At 46.3% G+C, this 19,335-nt stretch overlaps 1 protein-coding gene across 1 annotated transcript in view; it reads left to right on the forward strand.

Annotated features, from left to right (window-relative positions):
* ROR1 (receptor tyrosine kinase like orphan receptor 1) overlaps nucleotides 1-19,335 on the forward strand; it is a 147,701-nt gene that overhangs the window by 96,925 nt on the left and 31,441 nt on the right. The window contains exons 2-4 of the mRNA XM_062497948.1: nucleotides 2,756-2,827; nucleotides 14,404-14,691; nucleotides 16,158-16,188. Coding sequence (XP_062353932.1) covers nucleotides 2,756-2,827; nucleotides 14,404-14,691; nucleotides 16,158-16,188 — 391 coding nt within the window. The remainder of the gene's footprint in view (nucleotides 1-2,755; nucleotides 2,828-14,403; nucleotides 14,692-16,157; nucleotides 16,189-19,335) is intronic.

The following is a 19,335-nucleotide window of genomic DNA, read 5'->3' on the forward strand; positions in this document are numbered from 1 at the left end:
ATCTAATATTAATAATTCAGAATATTGCTCTAATATTAGACAAATTTCTCCCCCCTGGTTTGAAGAGATGACAGCAAATGGGCAAGTCTGTTCCAGTGCCCCAAATTCTGTGAGCAAATCCCTGACTCAACCCTTCCCAGGGCTGGCTGGGAACTCACCTGGAATTATTCCAGAGCTTTTCCAAGGGGAGGTGGCACCACTCTCACCTTCATGCCCAACAATCCTGAATCATCTCAGGTAGAAATGGAATTCAGAGATGACACCTGGACCTTTTTTTTTCTGGGATGTTTTATTTTCCTGCATTGGGGTGGTTTGTTCCTACACAATGTAGCTGCTCTGTGAGCTCCCTTCAATCAAATAAAGTTTTTACTATGGGCACGGTGATGCTTTGCTCTTCTTTGGAACTTGAAATGAGGAATGTTAGAAAATCACCAGTCACCAGCCTGCAGAACTTCCACAAATAGGAAAGTTTGGTCTTCTAATGTGGTTTCTCCTGTAGATGAGCTGATGGGTGTCTGCTCTGAGATTCATGGCCATGTTTTCAAAGCCTGGTTAAGAAAACATCAATATGAGCACTCTGTAGTTTTAAATAACAGAATACTGCATGTGGTCATAGTGTTGTCAGTTCTGGAGTTTTAAAAAACAAATGCTGCATGTGGTCACAGTGTTGTTAGTACTTTCTATTTAATTTTGGTTAATGTGTGTTACCTGTTGGCGCAATACAGTTGTTTTGTGGCCTCTTCATACTAAAATATTTCCGAGTGAGCCAAAGTAGCTGCAGAAAACCCACTGTGGAATGCCAAACGTGAGAGTGTGACTGGGGGAACCATTGTCTGTGGCTTTGAGCTGTGCCTGTGGACACAGGGATGATCCCAGCAGGAGCAAGAGCACCTCAGATCCCAGTCTTGGAAGGGTTTTACCACAGGAATTGTCCCATATCTTGGTAGGAGAGTTGGAGGGGTAAGGAGGGGTAGGGAACCAAGCATCCCAACCTCTGGTACAACCTAACACCCACCAGCTCCTGGGCAGTGTTTGGCCACTGGTCATTTGTCACCTACCCCCCATGACAGCAATATTGGCACTGGACCTGCTTTTCTGTCTTTAAACCCTGCAAGTTTAAACCACGTGGTCCCAAAACTTTGGGTTAGAGAGGGGTTGTGTGGGTTAGACAGGCTCAGCTGTAAACTAAAAACGGAGAATGAGAAGGGATGGACCCAGTGGGCCAAAATCTCAACGGGTGCCACTTCTGGCTGTGCCACTTCCCTGTGCCCAGGGCCTGTCCCCAACTGTGGGCTCTGCCCTGGGGATCTGCACAGGCTCTAATGCCTGTTCTGATGCCTTCAAATGCCACGTTTGCCCTGGGAATACCTGGCAGAGGGCTGGATAAGCAGGGCTGCCAGGTGGGTTTTTAAGCCAGACCTTATTTATAAAGAGTTATTTATAAAGAGGGCACTGGCTGTGTCTGAACCAGACACCTTCATGGGTTTGTAACCAACTTCGTGGGTGTTCACAATTTCTGGTGATTTTTTAATGAAATAGAAGAGTTGCCAACACGTCAAATAAAGGCAGAACATCTTTGCATATCCTCGCATGCCATGTTTTCTGAGTGAAAACAGGGAATAAGCTAAAGGATGGTGTCAAAGAGAAACGAATGCACTTCAGAACATTCCTGTTCTTTAATTCACAGCATCCCAACTCTGCCTTCCCTGTGCACCTCTGGGACCACCCAGCACTGGTGGTACCGCCAGGGTGCAGGATTGGGCTGTGGGATGTTCATTTTCAGTGAATTTTTCCAGGACTGGCACCCTGAGCACCACTTGGTTTTATTTCACATCCCCTCTCCCACAGTCAGTGCCGTCCAACATCTCTCTCCTCCTTCTCCAGGTTGGGTTTCTCAGGGCTGGGAGGACACAGGGAATTAGGAGGTGCAGTGCTTTCCCATGCCATGGAATGTGTGTGCACACCCCTTCTTCCCACCCTCCCACCAACACTCACCAAAGCTCCTATAAAGTCTATTTATCCCTGGAGGATGACTCCAAAAGCCTTCCTGATGCCTGAGCAGCCTCACAGGCTGCACGTGGATCTGCTGTTACAGTAAATCCTGGATGCTGGATGAAGTTTGGATACAGGGAATGTTCTGCTATGACCTAGAGCTGAGGGAGGACATGCTGGCTTAACACCACCCTCCCTGTGGTTTCCTGTTTAAAATATAAGTACAGACTTAAATCTCCATTCAGCTTTTTCCTGAGGAGTAAAGAATTCTCCCAGCAATGAGCAGCTGGTGCTGGGGTTCAGATCACTCCTCCCAGCCCTGTTTCCAGGAGATTTCATACAAGAAGCCCTGTTAACTTCAGTGTATAAACCACATCCCTTCTCGTGCACGTGGGTTTTCTGGATTCAAATATTAATAGATAACAGTTTCAGCAGCCTCTCAGCACCGTGTTTCCCTCAGCTCTGCCACTGCAGAGTCATTCTACCTCTCTAAAACCCGTGGAGAGATTTTAGGGTGGGTCAAGTCCATCCCAAAGATTGGCTGCTTAATTAGCAGGAGGCCTGACAGGGAACAGCATTGCAAAACAAACTGCAGCCCTGGCCCGCTGCCTTTTCCCCCTTGGCTGCTTCTGCTGCCCAGATGGCTCAGCCTGCCAGCACAGAGCATCAAATCATTTTATTCTTATGACAGCAGCTTGATTCCTGATGATATAGAATCCATATATTAACAGCATCTCGTGGTTTTTGTCTTTTCCCCTTCCAGGAGTGAATTCCTCGGTTGTTGCTGATTTCATGCCCACATCGTCATGGAACATCTCAAGTGAATTAGATAAAGGTAAGCAGGCAGAAAAAAAAAAACCCCAAACCACCTGAAATCAGATTTTAAAATCTCCATTTTTCTTGACTTTACCTAATCAGCAAACAAAGGGGCTATTAAAGATAAACCTCATTTGCCTCGGGATCTTTCGATATTTAGTTTTGTGTGGTTCTCTGATTTCTGGAGATTGCTGTGCTCATTTCTTCTACCAGGAAAATGTTCCACATGGCAAAAATATTTCAAGATATTCTGTCCCACGTTTTTTCCTGGTGTATCTTGGGATTTAAACTCAAAATTCAAAAGCATCCGGCACTCAGTTTGCCCTGATGTGTTTTATTGTGAAATTTTGAGGCTTTAATAATACAAAATACATTTGCAGGTGGTAATTAGGTATAATTTGGAGGTCTCCAAGGGGTATATATTGTAACAAAAAAGAAGAGAGATATATAATTCTCCTTCATTTTGTAAATTAAGCACTGCTAATTTGAAGCAAATTACTGAGATTCCCTCATTGCAAGGCAGTGGCTGCAGCTCCTGAGTCAAACTTGTGCATCTTTGAGGATGCTCTTAGCTACCCTCACCGTGCAATTCGTCCACCACTTTTCAATAGCCAACCTTTTACTGCTGAGATGGAAATTTTCCAAAGAGGAATTCTGCCCCAGATGGTTTTCCCCAACTGTTTTCGTCTGTGTTTTGTTAATGTTTTTTTGAACATGTGTTCATAATGTTTGATGTTTATGCATAAATATGTTTTCTGTGCTTAAGGAAGAGGAGAATATGTAAATCTGGGTAGTTTGGGTTGATTCTTTCACATCTGCCTTCCCAGCAGGGAAGGAGCAGGACTTCCTGGTGATCCAGGACACAGTGGAGAAGATGAAAGTCAAAGGGCTGGTGCTTGCTGGTGGCAAAGGGAGAAAAGCTTGTGGTCATTCAGCAGAAAATTCCCAAATCCCAGCAAACTGCTGAGGGAAGGTGCTGACAGAATGGGTTTCTTATCCCACTGCAGGGATTTATCCACGTGCTCATGGCAGGGCTGGGCTGGGCTCAGGGAACATCCCAAAGCTGGGGAGAAGTGAAGGTGGTGCCTCCCCCGGGCAGGATCATGGAATCTCAGAATGGTTTGGGTTGGGAGAGACCTTAAAGCCCATCCAGTCCCACCCCAGGGACACCTCCCACTGTCCCAGGCTGCTCCCAGCCCCAATGTCCAGCCTGGCCTTGGACATTCCAGGGATCCAGGGGCAGCCTCAGCTTCTCTGGGCACCCTGTGCCAGGGCCTGCCCACCCTCCCAGGGAAGGATTTCTTCCTGATATTCCCATCTAAACCTGCTCTCTTTCCATGTTTCTTCCTTGTTTGGCAACTTTCTTTGGTTTTTCAGAAAGTAGGAAATAATTAAGTGGCCTAGAAAACCAAAGTTCAAAAAGCCACAAATCAACTCAAAAGTTCAGAAATGCCGGAGAAAGCAAAACTTTGACTTTGGAGAGTCCAAGCAGAGCTGCCACTCTGTGATTGAACCATGTCCCACGTTACCTCCATGGCACCTGCTCCTGAGCCGGAGATATTGTCAAAAACAGGTTAAAAAAATGAAGTTCCCTGTTTCTAATCCACCTGGAATGCGGCAATTAGTAGCGCTTGGGCTGAATCCCGCATTCCTGGGGGATTACCGGTCCCTTTGCTGGGGCTGATTAACATTTGCAGCGCTGGCAGCTCCCACACCTGAACACGGATTTACATACGGGATTAAAAGGCGTTTGTGCCCAAAAGCTTCGTCAGAGGGGCGGCTTCTCACGGGGCTCCTGCCAGCAAAGGCGCGCAGGTTTTGTCTTGTCTCAGGCTCCAGCTGGGGCTTTCATGTGGGAGCTGCTGCTTCTCCTCAAAGCCTTGGAAACTCCACCTTGGATCCAGCCAAGCACACGCTGAGTGTGCTGTGGAAACCTCAGAGGAGAAGATGAGGCTGGGTTCCCATTTCTTTTGCATCTCAAGGAACCAACATCCTCTTGTCTTCCAGGAGGTCACGCTGGCGTCCCAGTAAAACTCATTTTAAAGCCTGTTAAGTTCACCACATGAAAGTGGTTTCCAACCAGATTTCCCCATTAAATCCCTGCCCTGCTCGAAGTGGCTCCAACTTTACCTGCTGCCTTTTGGAAATGAGCATCTCCTCCTCTAGTGTATGCTCCGAGCTGGGGAAGGAGGAACATCTTGATAATAATATTCTGCATTTTGAAATAATGACTTAATCTGGTGCTTTCCCTCACCGGGTGAGTTCTGCAGTGATTATCTTACAACTGAGCCCTATTCAGGTTTCAATTTATATTAAATAAGCTAAATCGACAGCATTAAACAGTTGCCTGTTTATTCTTTTTAGCAGGAAATGAATTTAAAAGAGACGCAGCCACCCGTGAAGAGCTGTTGAAAGCAACGATTGATGGGAGGGAGGAGGTGGTTTCTCACCAAACCCTAAAAAAAACAAACAAACTGAGCATAGAAAATAAAAAATAATCACTTTTAAAAAACAGGGGAGATTTAGCTATGAGCATTTCTCTCTCTTTCCCTACTGGTAGAGGGAACGCCACAAGGGAGAAAGAGAAATGAAAATATGATCCTATAAAAATTTAATTCTGTAAGGAGAAATAAGTGAAGCTGGGAGGGGAAAAGGGGGCTCTGGTGTTAGGAAAAGCCTCATTCCAGGGGGACGGAGGGAGCATGGGAAGCTTTTCACTCCCAAGTTTTTGGTTGAGATTCCCTTTGGCTGGGGGAGCGTGGAGCAGCCCCAGGTGGGAGATCTCCCATGGGGACCGTGGTTCATTGCTCCAAGGGCTGGGAAAAGCCTCATCCATGTGTGCTCCTCCAGCCCCATGGCACAGGGAATTCTCCGTGGATGGCTCCTTCCCTGCCTGTCACCTTCTCTTCTGGCCCCTCACAACACCAGCTCCTGCTCCAGCTCTTTGGGAAAGCTCCTGGTTTCCCACCTTCCTTTCTTCCTCCAGAAAGGTGAAGAGCTCTCCATTCAGCTGCTCCTCTCCCACAAAACAGATCAGGGAAGAAGAAGTTTTTCCTTCTTCCTTCCATCCCAAGTCAGTTTATTTACAAAGAAATAGGCCTGAATTGGAATGAGAGCCTCCTTACATCTGCTACACTGGAGGAATTGTTTGGGATCTCTCCATCCTTAGGCAAGGGTAATATTGGAGTCTTTGCTAGGAAAGAGGCAGCTCTGGAATATTATTTAAACTGTGAGTAGGATTCAGCTCCAGTGGCTGTTCATTCTGCAAGGCTGGTAAGAGAATGATGCAGCTTCCCTGGAATGGGTCCTCCCAGTGCCCCCATTCCCACTGCAGCCTCCTCCAGAGGCACAGGGATGTGTCCTGGCTGTGGCTGGGCTGAGCTGACCTGAGGGGAGCTGGGCAGGGCTGCAGCTCATTTCTTTTCCTGGTTCCTCCTCCTCCCAGAATCTCATCCCTTGGTCCTTCACCTCCCAAAGAAAACCATTACTGTGAGGTTTTTTTGCCTATTTTCCTTTTCCTTTCATGGCCTTTGAGCTCTGGCAAACAAGTATAAAGCCCTGGAGCTTGGGAACCATTTCCATTTCCAGCCCTCCACGATCCCAAAGCCAGGAGCTTGGGAACCATTTCCATTTCCAGACATCCACGATCCCAAAGCCAGGAGCTTGGGAACCATTTCCATTTCCAGACATCCGCGATCCCAAAGCCAGGAGCTTGGGAACCATTTCCATTTCCAGACATCCGCGATCCCAAAGCCAGGAGCTTGGGAACCATTTCCATTTCCAGACATCCGCGATCCCAAAGCCAGGAGCTTGGGAACCATTTCCATTTCCAGACCTCTGCGATCCCAAAGCCAGGAGCTTGGGAACCATTTCCATTTCCAGACATCCGCGATCCCAAAGCCAGGAGCTTGGGAACCATTTCCATTTCCAGACATCCGCGATCCCAAAGCCAGGAGCTTGGGAACCATTTCCATTTCCAGACATCCACGATCCCAAGGGCAGGCTTTGAGCTCCCCACAGCCTCTGTGGGGAACAGCACTTCCCAGTCCCAACGTGCTCCCTGGAACAAACATTCCCTGGAGAGCTTGGCAGCAGGAATCAGGATTTTACAGCTGAAGATTCAGCTGGCATTTGTCCTTTACACTCAAAGGCATCTCAAGGATCACCTCCACAGAATGACTCAAGGATCATGGCACAAAATGACCGTGGAGGGTCCAAACAAAGGATGGGAGAGTTGCAGCGTTTGGGACTGCGTGTTCTGAACTTCCTGGAGATCCTGGAGCGGGCAGAGCATTCCCTGGAAGGGCTGGACAAGAGCTCCAGCACAGCAGGAGGAAAATGCAGACAGTGGAAGGTCTGCAGGACATCCAAGGGTGCAGCCAGGCTGCTCATGGAGCCTTTGGCTCGCCCTCACTGACAAATCCAGGCTGAAGCTGCCACCTTGGCATGTCCTTCCAGGCAGGGAAAGGACCTGGCTGGGAGTTCTTAGAGGGAAAAACTCAGTGATGTCCCAGGGAGATTTTAACTCTTAGGCAAACTACATCCCAAACAACAAAAACACAACAAAATGTGGGGAAAACCAGGTGGATCGAGGGCTCCTGCCTTTGGCCCCAGTCCTTCAGAGATTCCAGATTCTCCTTTGAAATCACTGGATGCGAATTCGATACGTGTGCTGAAAAGGGAAGAATTACAGCTTTCACATTCATGCACAATTTACCTTTCTAGTTTCCTTTATTATCTGGGGGATATGGGGTAAATCAAGCTCCTCTGTTGGGGCTCAGGGTTCTGATTCGATTTGTGGGGTCCCGTTAGTAGCAGGGCAGTAAATTACTGCTACTTTGTTTGAAAATTTTTTTAGCCACAGTACATTAGCTCCTTTTGTTTGCTTTTCCACTGACAGAGTGCACGTTTTTATTTGAGAATTTGTGTTTCTTGAATGTCTCATTTATAAATAATACAGGGTGTGAAATTCGAAGGTCACAGAACGCAGCCTGAAAATGAAACCACCCTGAGTAACTTTGGGCTTTCATGGTAAAAACCTTCCACAAAAAGCTTCACTTACATAGAATTCTTTATATAATCTGAGAGTGTGCAGTGAATATTGACCATTATACATAAGGTAACTATATATAATAACCTTTTCCTGGCTCATCCAGCTATCTTTGTTTATTTGAAAGATTGATAGATCAGAGGGTCAAGGGACGTGTTTTATTGTACGTTTCTGTTCCAAATTTCCTGACATTTTTGGTTGAAAAAAAAAAATAAAAGGCACAGAAAGGGCTAATAAGAACCAGATCCTAAAGTGATGCTATGTCAAAATGTCAGAAATAACAGCTTTTCTTTGACTCCACAGCATTAATCTTGAGGCACATACCTTTCCATACACCCTCCCTTTAATGCTTGAGTTTTTCTTTGTGGCTCTTTACTGCAGAGCAGCTTCTGAAGTGACAACAAAATCCCTTGATGGTTTTCAGTAGTTGGCTTTATAGCTGGATGTGGACATTTGTTTACCTATTCCAAATCACTTTTTTTTTTTTTTTGTGATAAAGTTTTGAGCTTTCCTACTTGGGCTATAAAACTGGTTCCTGAGTAAAGCAAAGCTTCATTTCCCCTCAAAGTGACCTCTGAGACATTTGCCCTTAAACCTCAGAGCTGTCTGATGAAAGGAAGGGCAGAAGCAACTCTGAAATGCATTCAAGAGTTCATGGAGGGCAGTCATTTGTCCAGTTCCCATCCAAAAGCTGTGGGATTCAGGTTCCAGATAAATTTTTGGAAGTCCGGTTTCCCTGCACAAGCCCCATGCTGTCTCTAAGCTGCCAAGTATCAGAATATAAAAATTAATTCTGAGAGTCCCAGTGACAGTGGAGATCTGAAAAGCCGTCATGCCTCGAGCTGTGCCCTATCTGGTGGAGGTCAGTGAGTTATCCTGGGTGGCACTGGACCCTCTGGATAGGGCCTGGGAAGGGCAAGTCCAGGACAGAACTTCCATGTGCATCCCAAATTGACTCCTGCACTTCTCTGAGAAAACCCATTGGAAGTAAATTGGGCAGTAGAAGGTTTCCTTTTGTCCCAAAACTGCAGACACTGGATATTTCCACGTGATTATCTGGATTCTTTAATCCTGATATTCTTCAGGAGTTGCCAGATCATTACTTGAGCACAGCATCTCTTCCCTCCCACTGTCGTCCCTCTTGTTTATTCATTTAAAATAAATGAAATTCCAAGTGGGAGTTTTTCTTTTACCCCTTTTAATAACAAGGTCTGGTGACCAGACCCACGGGGAGTTGTCTTCCTTTGTGAGTTCTGGGCAGATCCATGGTGAATCCTTCTCTCAGGGGATGTGTATGACCACACTTCCATCAGAAATCCTGCAGCTTCCTTCCTTTTCATGGAGCATCCAGCAAGCCCCTCCAGCACCTTCAGTCTGGCTGGACTGGTGTTGTTGACCTTCTCCAAAGACAACTGTTCCATATGGAATATTTCCAGTGCACTGAGCTCACTGGTGGTGCCAATTTTTGCGAGTATGGAGCACGTCCAGGAGTGGCACCACACTGGACTCGTGGATAATCCAAGGCTCTGAATGAATGAAAATGCAGCTTTCCCTGAGCCACTTTTGGGCATTTTTTCAGCGTGTGCAGTGACAAAGAGCCAGGGAGCTGCCAAACCTTTCAGTTCACAAACAGAATTCAAGGATGAGGCTTGATCAGCCTGGTCTGGTGAAAGGGTTTGGAATGAGCTGGTCACTGAGGTCCCTCCCAGCTCAAACCATTCCAGGATTCCATAAATGCAATAAGCACTGGAATATTGGTGTCCCAGAGCCTTACTCTAGCCAGTCAGGTTCTGCTTTCTGTGCTGCAGTGCAGGTTTGAATCTTCAAATCCAGAATTAAACAGCTTCTCCAGGCCAGCAGCTGGAAAAGGTGTTCCCACAGCTGCTTGAGGAAAGGTCTGGAGATGTTTGCAGAGACCTGTGTTGTTCCCCATCTGTAATGGAAGGAACTTGGCTCACCAGGCTCTCCTGTGCACCTGGATTAAAGCTGGTTTAGGCTTGAGCAGAGACTTTAATTTTAGCTTTTCTTTGAATATTGTGAAAGATCAGAAGGGCAGAAAGAGGAGGATAAAAGAAACTACAACTCCTCTCATAAAATGACCCTTCCAGGGTCTAATCCTGCATCCCCATCATGCTTTAAACACCTTGTGAAATCAGAAACATGCAGCGCACACAGTGCTGGGGGGAAAAGGTCTCACTGTGGCCACCAAAATCCTCCTGCAGGCCAGGAGGGTGTTACTGCTTAAGATGCCTCTTTGGTAATTTAAGATAGGGTAACCATGTGCTCACAGAGCAGATTAACATTCCTTGGCTGGCCAGGACGAGCTTTTATTTTGAAAGCCACCTGGGTTCCACTTAAAAGCAGTAGAATAGTGGAGGATTTATTAGGACTGGGCAGGCTCCTATTTAACAATGTCAAGGCAGATCTGTGGAAATACAGAACTTTTCTTTTTCGGAGACACGCAACACTCTACATTTCGTCCTTGCACAGCTGTTGCTGTTCTGTAACATCAAACCAGCACAAAATTTGGCCATGAAGGATGCCTAATATTTGGGTTTTATATGCAGTGTCTCCAATTTATGCGCTCAGAATCATGAGGATGACTTATGATGTGTTGTGTTTGCCTTGGCAATGGCTCAAACCCAGAAATATATTTCAGGCTTGGCTTTCCAGATATTATCTCAAGTCATTTAAAAGTTCATTATAGGGCACCCGCTAGTGCTGCTCTAGTAAAGGGGCTGTCAGCATTTTTCAAGGGTTTATAACTCAGCCATTAAAAAAAAAACTCTCTGTGGGCTGAAACTTGGCATTCGGGGTCTAGGCCCAGCAGTAAATTGTTTTTACAAATTAAAAAAAATCAGTTTGACTATTATTAAATTATAGGTGGGCTAAATTTTATTTAGAACTCTTTCAGGCTATTCTCCTGTACTTCTGTAAATTAAAATGTTTCCCAAATGTTTTTATAGACTGCTACTCTAAAATATGGACCAGCTTTTGTTCTGTGCTCGAAACCCTGAGATTTAACTTAAAATGTAATAACAGTGCTTATCCCAGCATAGCACTTTTCACCTTCAAAGTGCTTTATGAGCATTATCTCATTAATGTACATAGCAGCCTCCCCATGATGTAAGAGGGATTATTATCCTCACTTTATGGCTGGAGACACCGAGCCAAAAGATTTAAGGCTGTTTTTAAAAGGCCTTAGTTGCACAAATCCCATGTGAGCTTTGATTGGCTTTGGGTGTCTACTTCCCTTTGGCTCTTCTAAAAATCACAACTGAGCTGATTCACCCAAAGCTGCTCTGAGCCAGGATTAAACTCAGACTTTCCAAAGGCCAGTGCCACCAGACTGGATCGTTCCCAGTACACAAAAACCATCCTTTTCTCTATGAAATGGTTCTGTAGGTCAGAGGGAGTCAAATCCATCGGGAGAGCTCCTGGATGGCAGGGGAGGGTCAGATGAATTATGGTGAAATGCTTTGAATTGGAAGGGACCTCTAAGCTCATCCCATTCCATCCCTGCCAAGGGACACATTCCATTAGCCCAGGTTGCTCCAGCCTGGCCTTGGACACTTTCAGGGACCCAGGGCAGCCACAGCTTCTGTGCCAGGGCCTGGCCATCCTCACAGGGAAAAATTTCTCCTTTGATGGGCTTTGGAAGGTGACAGGCACAATAAAAATACAACTGGGCTTCTCTCCACGCCGGGCAAGGGCAGCAATGGATGAGTTTGGTGCACACCAGGGAAGGGATGCTCATAATTTTGTGTGCCTCAGGATCAATACAAGGTTTTTGGGGAGTTAATTTTCAATTCCAAAACTGTTTTGCCTGTGAGAAACATCTCCCAGAGCTCCCAATGGCTTCAAACCTGCCCTGTTTAAATCTCATCTCAGGTGAGCTGCTTGAACTGCTTTATGATTCAGATGCTAAATTTGAGTATTATGGATTTGAGGTCTAATCTAGGGTGAATTTAGCAGATGAATTTGTTTTCGTGTTTCTGCGGTAGCTCATGGAGGAAGGTGGAGGAGTCAGCAGCTCCTGGGGCCTCTTGAGTTGGTAGTCACAGAGAAGTTGCAGCCACACTTTTTCACTGACTTACGATTTCTATTGATACTTCAGGATCCTCTTCCAGCCTTTGGAAACCTGCCCTACATCCTCACTCCTTTATTTGCCTCTGCTGTATTCCTCAGCACCTTTCAAACATTCTGTTCACTGTGCTGTTTGTCAGGCAGCCCATCCCAGAGCCCTTTCTGTCCCTGTTAGGCTGGAGATGTCTGAAGCAGCCTCGGGAACATTATCAGGAATGATATAAATGGCTGCGGTACAGAAATGTTACGTTGGGTAATTAACTGCGGTTCTCCGGTCCCAGGCTATTAGTGGGGCTTTATTAAACCCAGATTGTGCAGAGAGCCCAGGAATCCATGAGCTGGCTGGAACTCTGCTTCCCAGAGAGGCTGTTAGGATGGCAGGGCAGAAACATTCCTTGGGATGGAGCTTGGAGAAATGGTCCCAGGGAGCTGAGGAGCCATGGGACACCCCTGAGAGATGTCAGAGCCTGTTCTCTGTCCTGCAGGGCTGGGATCTCTGCCCTTGTAACCCCACCCCCAGATTTCCCAACTGGATCCATGGAGTGTGGGAGCAGCTGTGTTTTCATAGAATCATGGAATGTTCAGCTTGGAAAAGGCCTTTAAGATCACCAAGTCCAACCAGCACCGCGTTCACCACTAAACCACATCTCCAAGTGCCACATCCATGTTTTTGGAACATTTCCAGGGATGGTGACTCCACCACTACCCTGTGTGTTTCAGTCTGTTTCAATGCTTTACAACTCTTGCAATGAGATTTTTATCCCTGATAGCCAATCTAAACCTCCCCTGGTGCAACTCGAGGCCGTTCCCTCTCCTCCCGTCCCTTGTTCCCTGAGAGAAGCACAGTTTCACACCTGCACATTAGAACTGAATTGAAAAAATACATGGAAAAAAAATTATCTGTGGGCAGTGCCTCGGTGCCAAATGTTTGTCCCAAATGGCTCCTGGGACCAGGTGAGGACAGGGACGCCTTGTTCAAAGTGCTGTGCAAACACAGGGTAAGTGGTGTGCTAAACAGATTAAAAACAAAGGCAAGAGATACTGCTCTCCACAAACCATAATGAAGGGAGGAGCTGGGCAAGCCAAGATTACAGGGAATAATTAGGGAAGTGGCTTACTTAGGCAGGTTGGGTGGCTGAGCTGGTTTGGAACATGCTGGAGGGTTTTTTCACACTTTTAGGAAGGTTTTCTGCTGGAGTTAACAGCAGATGGACTTGAGAGTGATGGAGCACAAGCAGCACAGCTCCAGTTTGGGGATTTCCCATCCCTGGAAGTGTCCAAGGCCAGGTTGGACTGGGCTTGGAGCAACCTGGGGTAGTGGAAGATGTCCCTGCCTATGGGAGGGGGTGGAACTGGATGAACTCCAAGGTCCCTTCCAACCCAAATAATTCTGTGATTCCAAATTCACTGAATGGTTCTGGCTTTTCTTGACCTCCTGGTTTGGCTCTGAGAGTTCAGGAGCCAGATCCAGTTGGGATTTCTCATTCCTTGGCTACCCTGCTGGGACAGCCAGCAGCTGATGATGGCTCTGGGCATTAACAACCACTGTTTGGTTTGAACCTCTGACAAGGAGATAAAAGCCTGAGGATTCCATTCCCCATCCCAAATCCATCTCCCTCTCTGCCTTTAAGAGATTTAATGAAATGGTGAATACAGTGAACTGGTAATGGGCCTCTTCCTGAAGAATGCCCAGTGAAATAGTCCTTGACAGAAGGCAGTGCTCAGGAATGGACTAAGAGAGATGAATCCTCGTCATTTTAATTTAATTTGATTTTTCAATCACGAGCCCTATTTCAGATTGGAAGTAATCTTCAGTACTCTTAGCCACGGAAATACAGAGTGGGAATAAAGTCTCCTTTCCCAGACATGATCCTTATTCCTCATCTCTGCTGCTGGTGCTTACAAAATCATGGATAACACACTATCTGTTCTGCCTGTGAGTCACTAAATATGGTTTGGAGACAGGATCACAGAATCCTGGAATGGTTTGGGTTGGAAGAGACCTTAAATCTCATCCCATCCCACCCCCTGCCATGGCAGGGACACCTCCCACCCTCCCAGGCTGCTCCAAGCCCCAGTGTCCAACCTGGCCTTGGACATTCCAGGGATCCAGGGGCAGCCACAGCTTCTCTGGGTAACAGGATTATCACTTCTGAATGATTCCTTTCATATCATCCTGTATTTGGTGGATTCTGGCACGAGCAGAGGCAGGTCAGCATCGAAATGAACAACTGGAGTGCTGGGATGTTTTTTGTATTTATTGGTTAGGCAAAAGAAAAGAAAAAAGAGCAGCAGTGGTTTTTTTTCTGAAAATGAAGCCAAATAGGAGATGTTGAAACAGCAGAGGGAACCCTGATATCAACCTCTGTGTCTTTTCCAAAGCCAAGCAGGAGCTTTCTCCACAATGACATTCCCTGGTCTGGAGTCCTTCATTCCCCTCCTTTTCTCTCCAACCCCAGATTATTTCCTGACTCTGGACGAACCCATGAACAACATCACCACCACCCTGGGCCAGACTGCAGAGCTTCACTGCAAGGTGTCTGGGAACCCCCCTCCCACAGTGAGGTGGCTGAAGAACGACGCTCCCGTGGTGCAGGAGCCCCGCAGGATCTCCTTCCGAGCCACTCCCTACGGCTCCCGCCTGCGCATCCGCAACCTGGACACCACCGACACCGGCTACTTCCAGTGCGTGGCCACCAATGGCAGGAGGACCGTGTCCACCACTGGCGTGCTCTTTGTCAAGTTTGGTGAGTGGTCTCCTCTTAAACTCTTCCAGCTCTTGCTTAGGAGGAAGTGTTTATTCAGGGGAAAGCAGCGCACTGATGTAGCGGAGTGGTGGGATTGTTCGGCTTGGAAAAGGCAAATTTGTTAAACTTATTGTTTAACGTTACTGATTTGTTAAATTTGTTTGTTGAACCCAGATTGTGCAGAGAGCCCAGGAATCCATGAGCTGGCTGGAACTCTGCTTCCCAGAGAGGCTGTTAGGATGGCAGGGCAGAAACATTCCTTGGGATGGAGCTTGGAGAAATGGTCCCAGGGAGCTGAGGGGCCATGGGACACCCCTGAGAGATGTCAGAGCCTGTTCTCTGTCCTGCAGGGCTGGGATCTCTGCCCTTGTAACCCCACCCCCAGATTTCCCAACTGGATCCATGGAGTGTGGGAACAGCTGTGTTTTCATAGAATCATGGAATGTTCAGCTTGGAAAAGGCCTTTAAGATCACCAAGTCCAACCAGCACCCAGCACCAATGTTCACCATTAAACCGTATCCCAAGTGCCACATCCATGTTTTTGGAGCAGTTGTAGGGATGGTGACTCTACTACTGCCTTGGGCAGACAGTTTCAATGCTTTTGGAGGAGAAATTTTCCCAGTATCCAATCTAAACCTCCCCTGGAACAGCTTGAAGCTGTTCCCTCTCCTCCTGTCCCTGTTCCCTGGGAGCAGATCCCAAATCCCCCCGGCTGTCCCCTCCTGTCAGGGAGCTGTGGAGACCCAGAAGTTCCCCCTGAACCTCCTTTTCTCCAGGCTGAGCCCCCATTAATGTGGTATCTGGGTAGATTCAGAGCAGAGGAGAAAAACTCCTTCATTCTGAGTGACCTCTGTGTCTGGTGAGTGAGAAATTTCAGCTGGCACTGCAGGCTGAGGGCCTGAAATGAGACACATATATATACCTGTCAGGGAAAATAAGCACTCATTCTTCCAAGTTTATATTGAGATAACTGCCTTCAAAGCTGATCTTACCACTCAGAAGATTCCAAACAAGAAACAGGTTTTGTGTGTCTTCTCCTCCTCCACGGTCAGGGGGAAATAATTCACTGAGATGAAGATATTTGCACACAGTCCTGGTTAATCCTCTTTGGAACCGGACAAATAACGCACAAGGAATGATGGATGTGATGAGTTTCATTGCCTTTTTTTTCCTGAATCTCCCGTGTTTTCTGATTTCTGATAAGAAATTAATCATTAGATGTTCTGCTAAAGCAGTTTCAAGAGGAAGGTGAGTTGCTCACCTGTTTATTGTCCTCGTGTCACGTTCTGCAGCCAATGCAGACTTGTCTTTGGTGCTGAGGGACTGTCACTCCTCTGTTCAACTCCATAAACCACAGCCAACACCACAGACTGGTGCTTTTATCTTTTTAAAAGGTTTTCAAAAGCTTCCTGCTTGCTACCTCGCCGTAACTCATCCTGCTCTTTTTCTTCTGTCACTTTTCCAGGTCCCCCGCCAACAGCAAGCCCAGGATCCTCGTAAGTCCTTTCATGTCTCTTCTGTGGGTTCATTAATCTTGCATTTCAGCAGTCAGAAGTTCATTTGTCATTTGGTGTGACAGGAGCACTCTTACATTCTGCTTTTTAAGTCAGATAGGATGGTAATTTATTATAACTGAGTTATCTGTCTCGCAGTTGTATTTTCATGTTATCGTGTCAACTCCTATTTCTTACCCCAGACTTCTTAATTTCCAATATTATTATCCTTAGATCTTCTGGTGCCTTCAGTCTGTGTAGTGATTTCAGTGCACCTACAGGTACTTCATCCATGTCACAGCCCAATCTGGAAAATATTTATCACTACAAGCAGATTTTACTACCCAGGGGCTTCTTGCTGATTTTAAGGGTCGTAAACTGTGTCTGTCTCTCTGTACCTGCATTAATAAACTGCCTGAAACCTGAGGATTTAAAGATTGAGTAGGTGGGTGGGAGCAGTGGTTGTTTGTGTGTCCTGGAGCTCAGGTTTGGCTCCTGCGGCAGGGTCTGAGCACTTCCCACGTTGTATTTTGGCAGTGGAGCTTCTGTCTTGGGCACTTTTTGAGAAAATTCACTTCTGTCTCTAATTTCAAAATCCGTGATCAAACCTGCTCACCTTTGCTGTGCCTTATTGCTCTCAAGTGTGATCTCCAGCTGTCCTGAGGTTTGGAATCAAGTTTTGTGCTGCTGGGTCCAGGTTATTTGCATCTCACATTGTGGAAAAATACTGAAAATCCACCTCTCCTGGTGAGGGGAGGGAAACACAGAACCAACTAAACCAGAAAATTAATCCATTCGTGCAATTAATGCAATTACAAGGGTTACAAAAACCCGGGAATGTGAATGTTCCTGGCTCCTTATGGAAGAGCTTCCATGAATTATTGCAGAGGATATAAAAGAGGAGAAGCATCTGACCACAAAAGGATGTTGTAGGATGCCCTCTAATGGAACAGCCTAAAATGTGGTTTTATCTTCCCTTGTGAAGGTGCCTGATGTGGAATCCTGGGGTTTGTTTTGGAAGGGGAGCCCTTTGCTGGCATTTCTGCCCTGTTTGGTGATTGTGGGGTTCTGGGGTGGAAAGTTTCCTGGTGCTGTGGGATTTGGGGGCTGTTGGGCTCGCCAGCATTTTGGAGACCTAATGAATGAGGTGAGAAAATGGGGATTTTGTGCTGCTCCCACCTAGTTTGGGGTTTCTGAAATTTGTGGGATTAAACAAGACATCCTTGGAGATCAGAACACACATGAGAACAGTGTGAGCACAGAAAGCAGAGAGCTGGGCTGGAATTTCACATGTCTAGGCACTCAGGATTGCCTCACTTTTTGAAACAAAATACATTTGTGAACCTTTTTTGCCCATTTTTTCTTTCTGGCAGGATTTTGGTGGGGTTTTGCCCACTTTCAAAAAAAAAAAAAAAAATACCAGTTAAAATACACACAGAGGATGTGAAAAGGTAAAAAGAAAGGGAGATGTTCTCTTTAATAGTTGATTTTGTAGTTATGCCTTAAAAAGTTTTGTGACCAAAAAAGTTATTTAATCACACTTCAGTCGCATGCTGTGAAATGCAGGAGAGGAAATTACCTCAAATTCTGGTACTTTGTGTTTGCTGTTTCTTCCATGAAAGAATATCCTGGGGATTGGATTGTGTGACTCACTCACATGCAGTCTTCTCCCTGTACACATCGAAAAATGAATTTGTAGCTATGAAATTAATTTTTCTGCTTTTTAATTTTTTCTGTGAAAACCAAGCCCATCAGTGCCAGTTTTCAAGCTCCAGGGTGAGAGAGGAAGCACCTGGTTGACCTCCCTCATCATCCTCCCTCTGGGGAAAACACTTTCCTTGGGAATAGTCTGGAAGCTGAGTCATAAAATTCAGAACAAAACGGATGGCAAATTCCTGGGCCTGCTTTTCCCTTGTCTTTATCAGTCACCCGTGAGTGGAAGGTTCTGTTCGTTTACAGGTTTCATTTGAGGGTGGTGTTTTTAAAAATATCCACACACTCAGCACTTTTCCTTCCATAATTTATAGGTGCAGAGCTGTGCCCTGATGTGATGGCAGGAAAACAGAGGGGCCAAGCGTGAATGGAAATGTTTAATGGTGATTTCTGTGAAAGGAGACGGGCAGGGATAGATAACAATAATTCATGTGTGAAATTTTTGCTGCTTCCCCTAAGCAGTCTCAGAGCCAAAAGTCTGATTTGGAAATCAGTCTGAAGCAAAGGCAGCAGTGCTGTCCCTAAGGACACCAGGAACACAAGGGTGGGCAGCCCTGAACATCCTTCCTTTAACTCTGCCCTGTTGGACCAGCTGTAAAACCCTTGGAATCACCTTCCATGATCCTGCTCTGCTGTTCTGACTTAGCCGTGAGAATCTTCTTTTGTTAAAAAACAAAAACCAAAAAACAACAATAAAAAAGCCCCACTCGTGCTTTGTGAATAAATCATTTTATCTTTGGGTGTGCTGCAGATGCAGGGCAGCTCCAGGCAGCTCAGGGGATGTGGGGAGGGTGTGAATGCTGATGTTTCACATCTGGATGTGTCCCCAAGAGGCAGCTCCAGGCTCTCCAGCTTCTGGAATGGTTTCCACAGCATGGATGGTGTCAAGGGCACCTCCACAGCAGCCTGGCAGGGGCAGAGGGGTCAGGGAGCTCTGGCTGGAAAAAGCCACCCTCAGCTGATGTATCTCCATGGATTTCTGAATTCAAATTGGCTCGACTGAAGAATTTTGGGGAGATCATTCTGGTGGCTCACTCACATATTAGTGCATTGCTCTGTGTCTGTGTACCGTGCACACAAATTTTAGCACAGAATCCCAGAAGGGTTTGGGTTGGGAAGGACCTCAAAGATCACCTAATTCCAACCCCTGCCATGGACACCTCCCACTAAACCAGGACTTTCCACATTGCTTCTCAAAACGTCCCCAAAACCCAAGATTTTTAACATTGCTTTTGAAGTTCCTGCGCTCCACATCCCTTTGAAACTCATTTTTTATCCCTCATGGTCCCTTGAGGACACAGAAATGTGTGTCTTCAGCTCAGGTGTGACTGCAGAGATCAGAACCAGAACAGAGCGAGGTCAGAGCACGGCAGATTCCTGCAGATGAGAGAAATTAATGTAACAATAAGAGATGCTTTGGCCTGGGAAATGGTTCTG

Source organism: Cinclus cinclus, chromosome 8, assembly GCF_963662255.1.
Source record: "Cinclus cinclus chromosome 8, bCinCin1.1, whole genome shotgun sequence".
Taxonomy (NCBI): domain Eukaryota; kingdom Metazoa; phylum Chordata; class Aves; order Passeriformes; family Cinclidae; genus Cinclus; species Cinclus cinclus.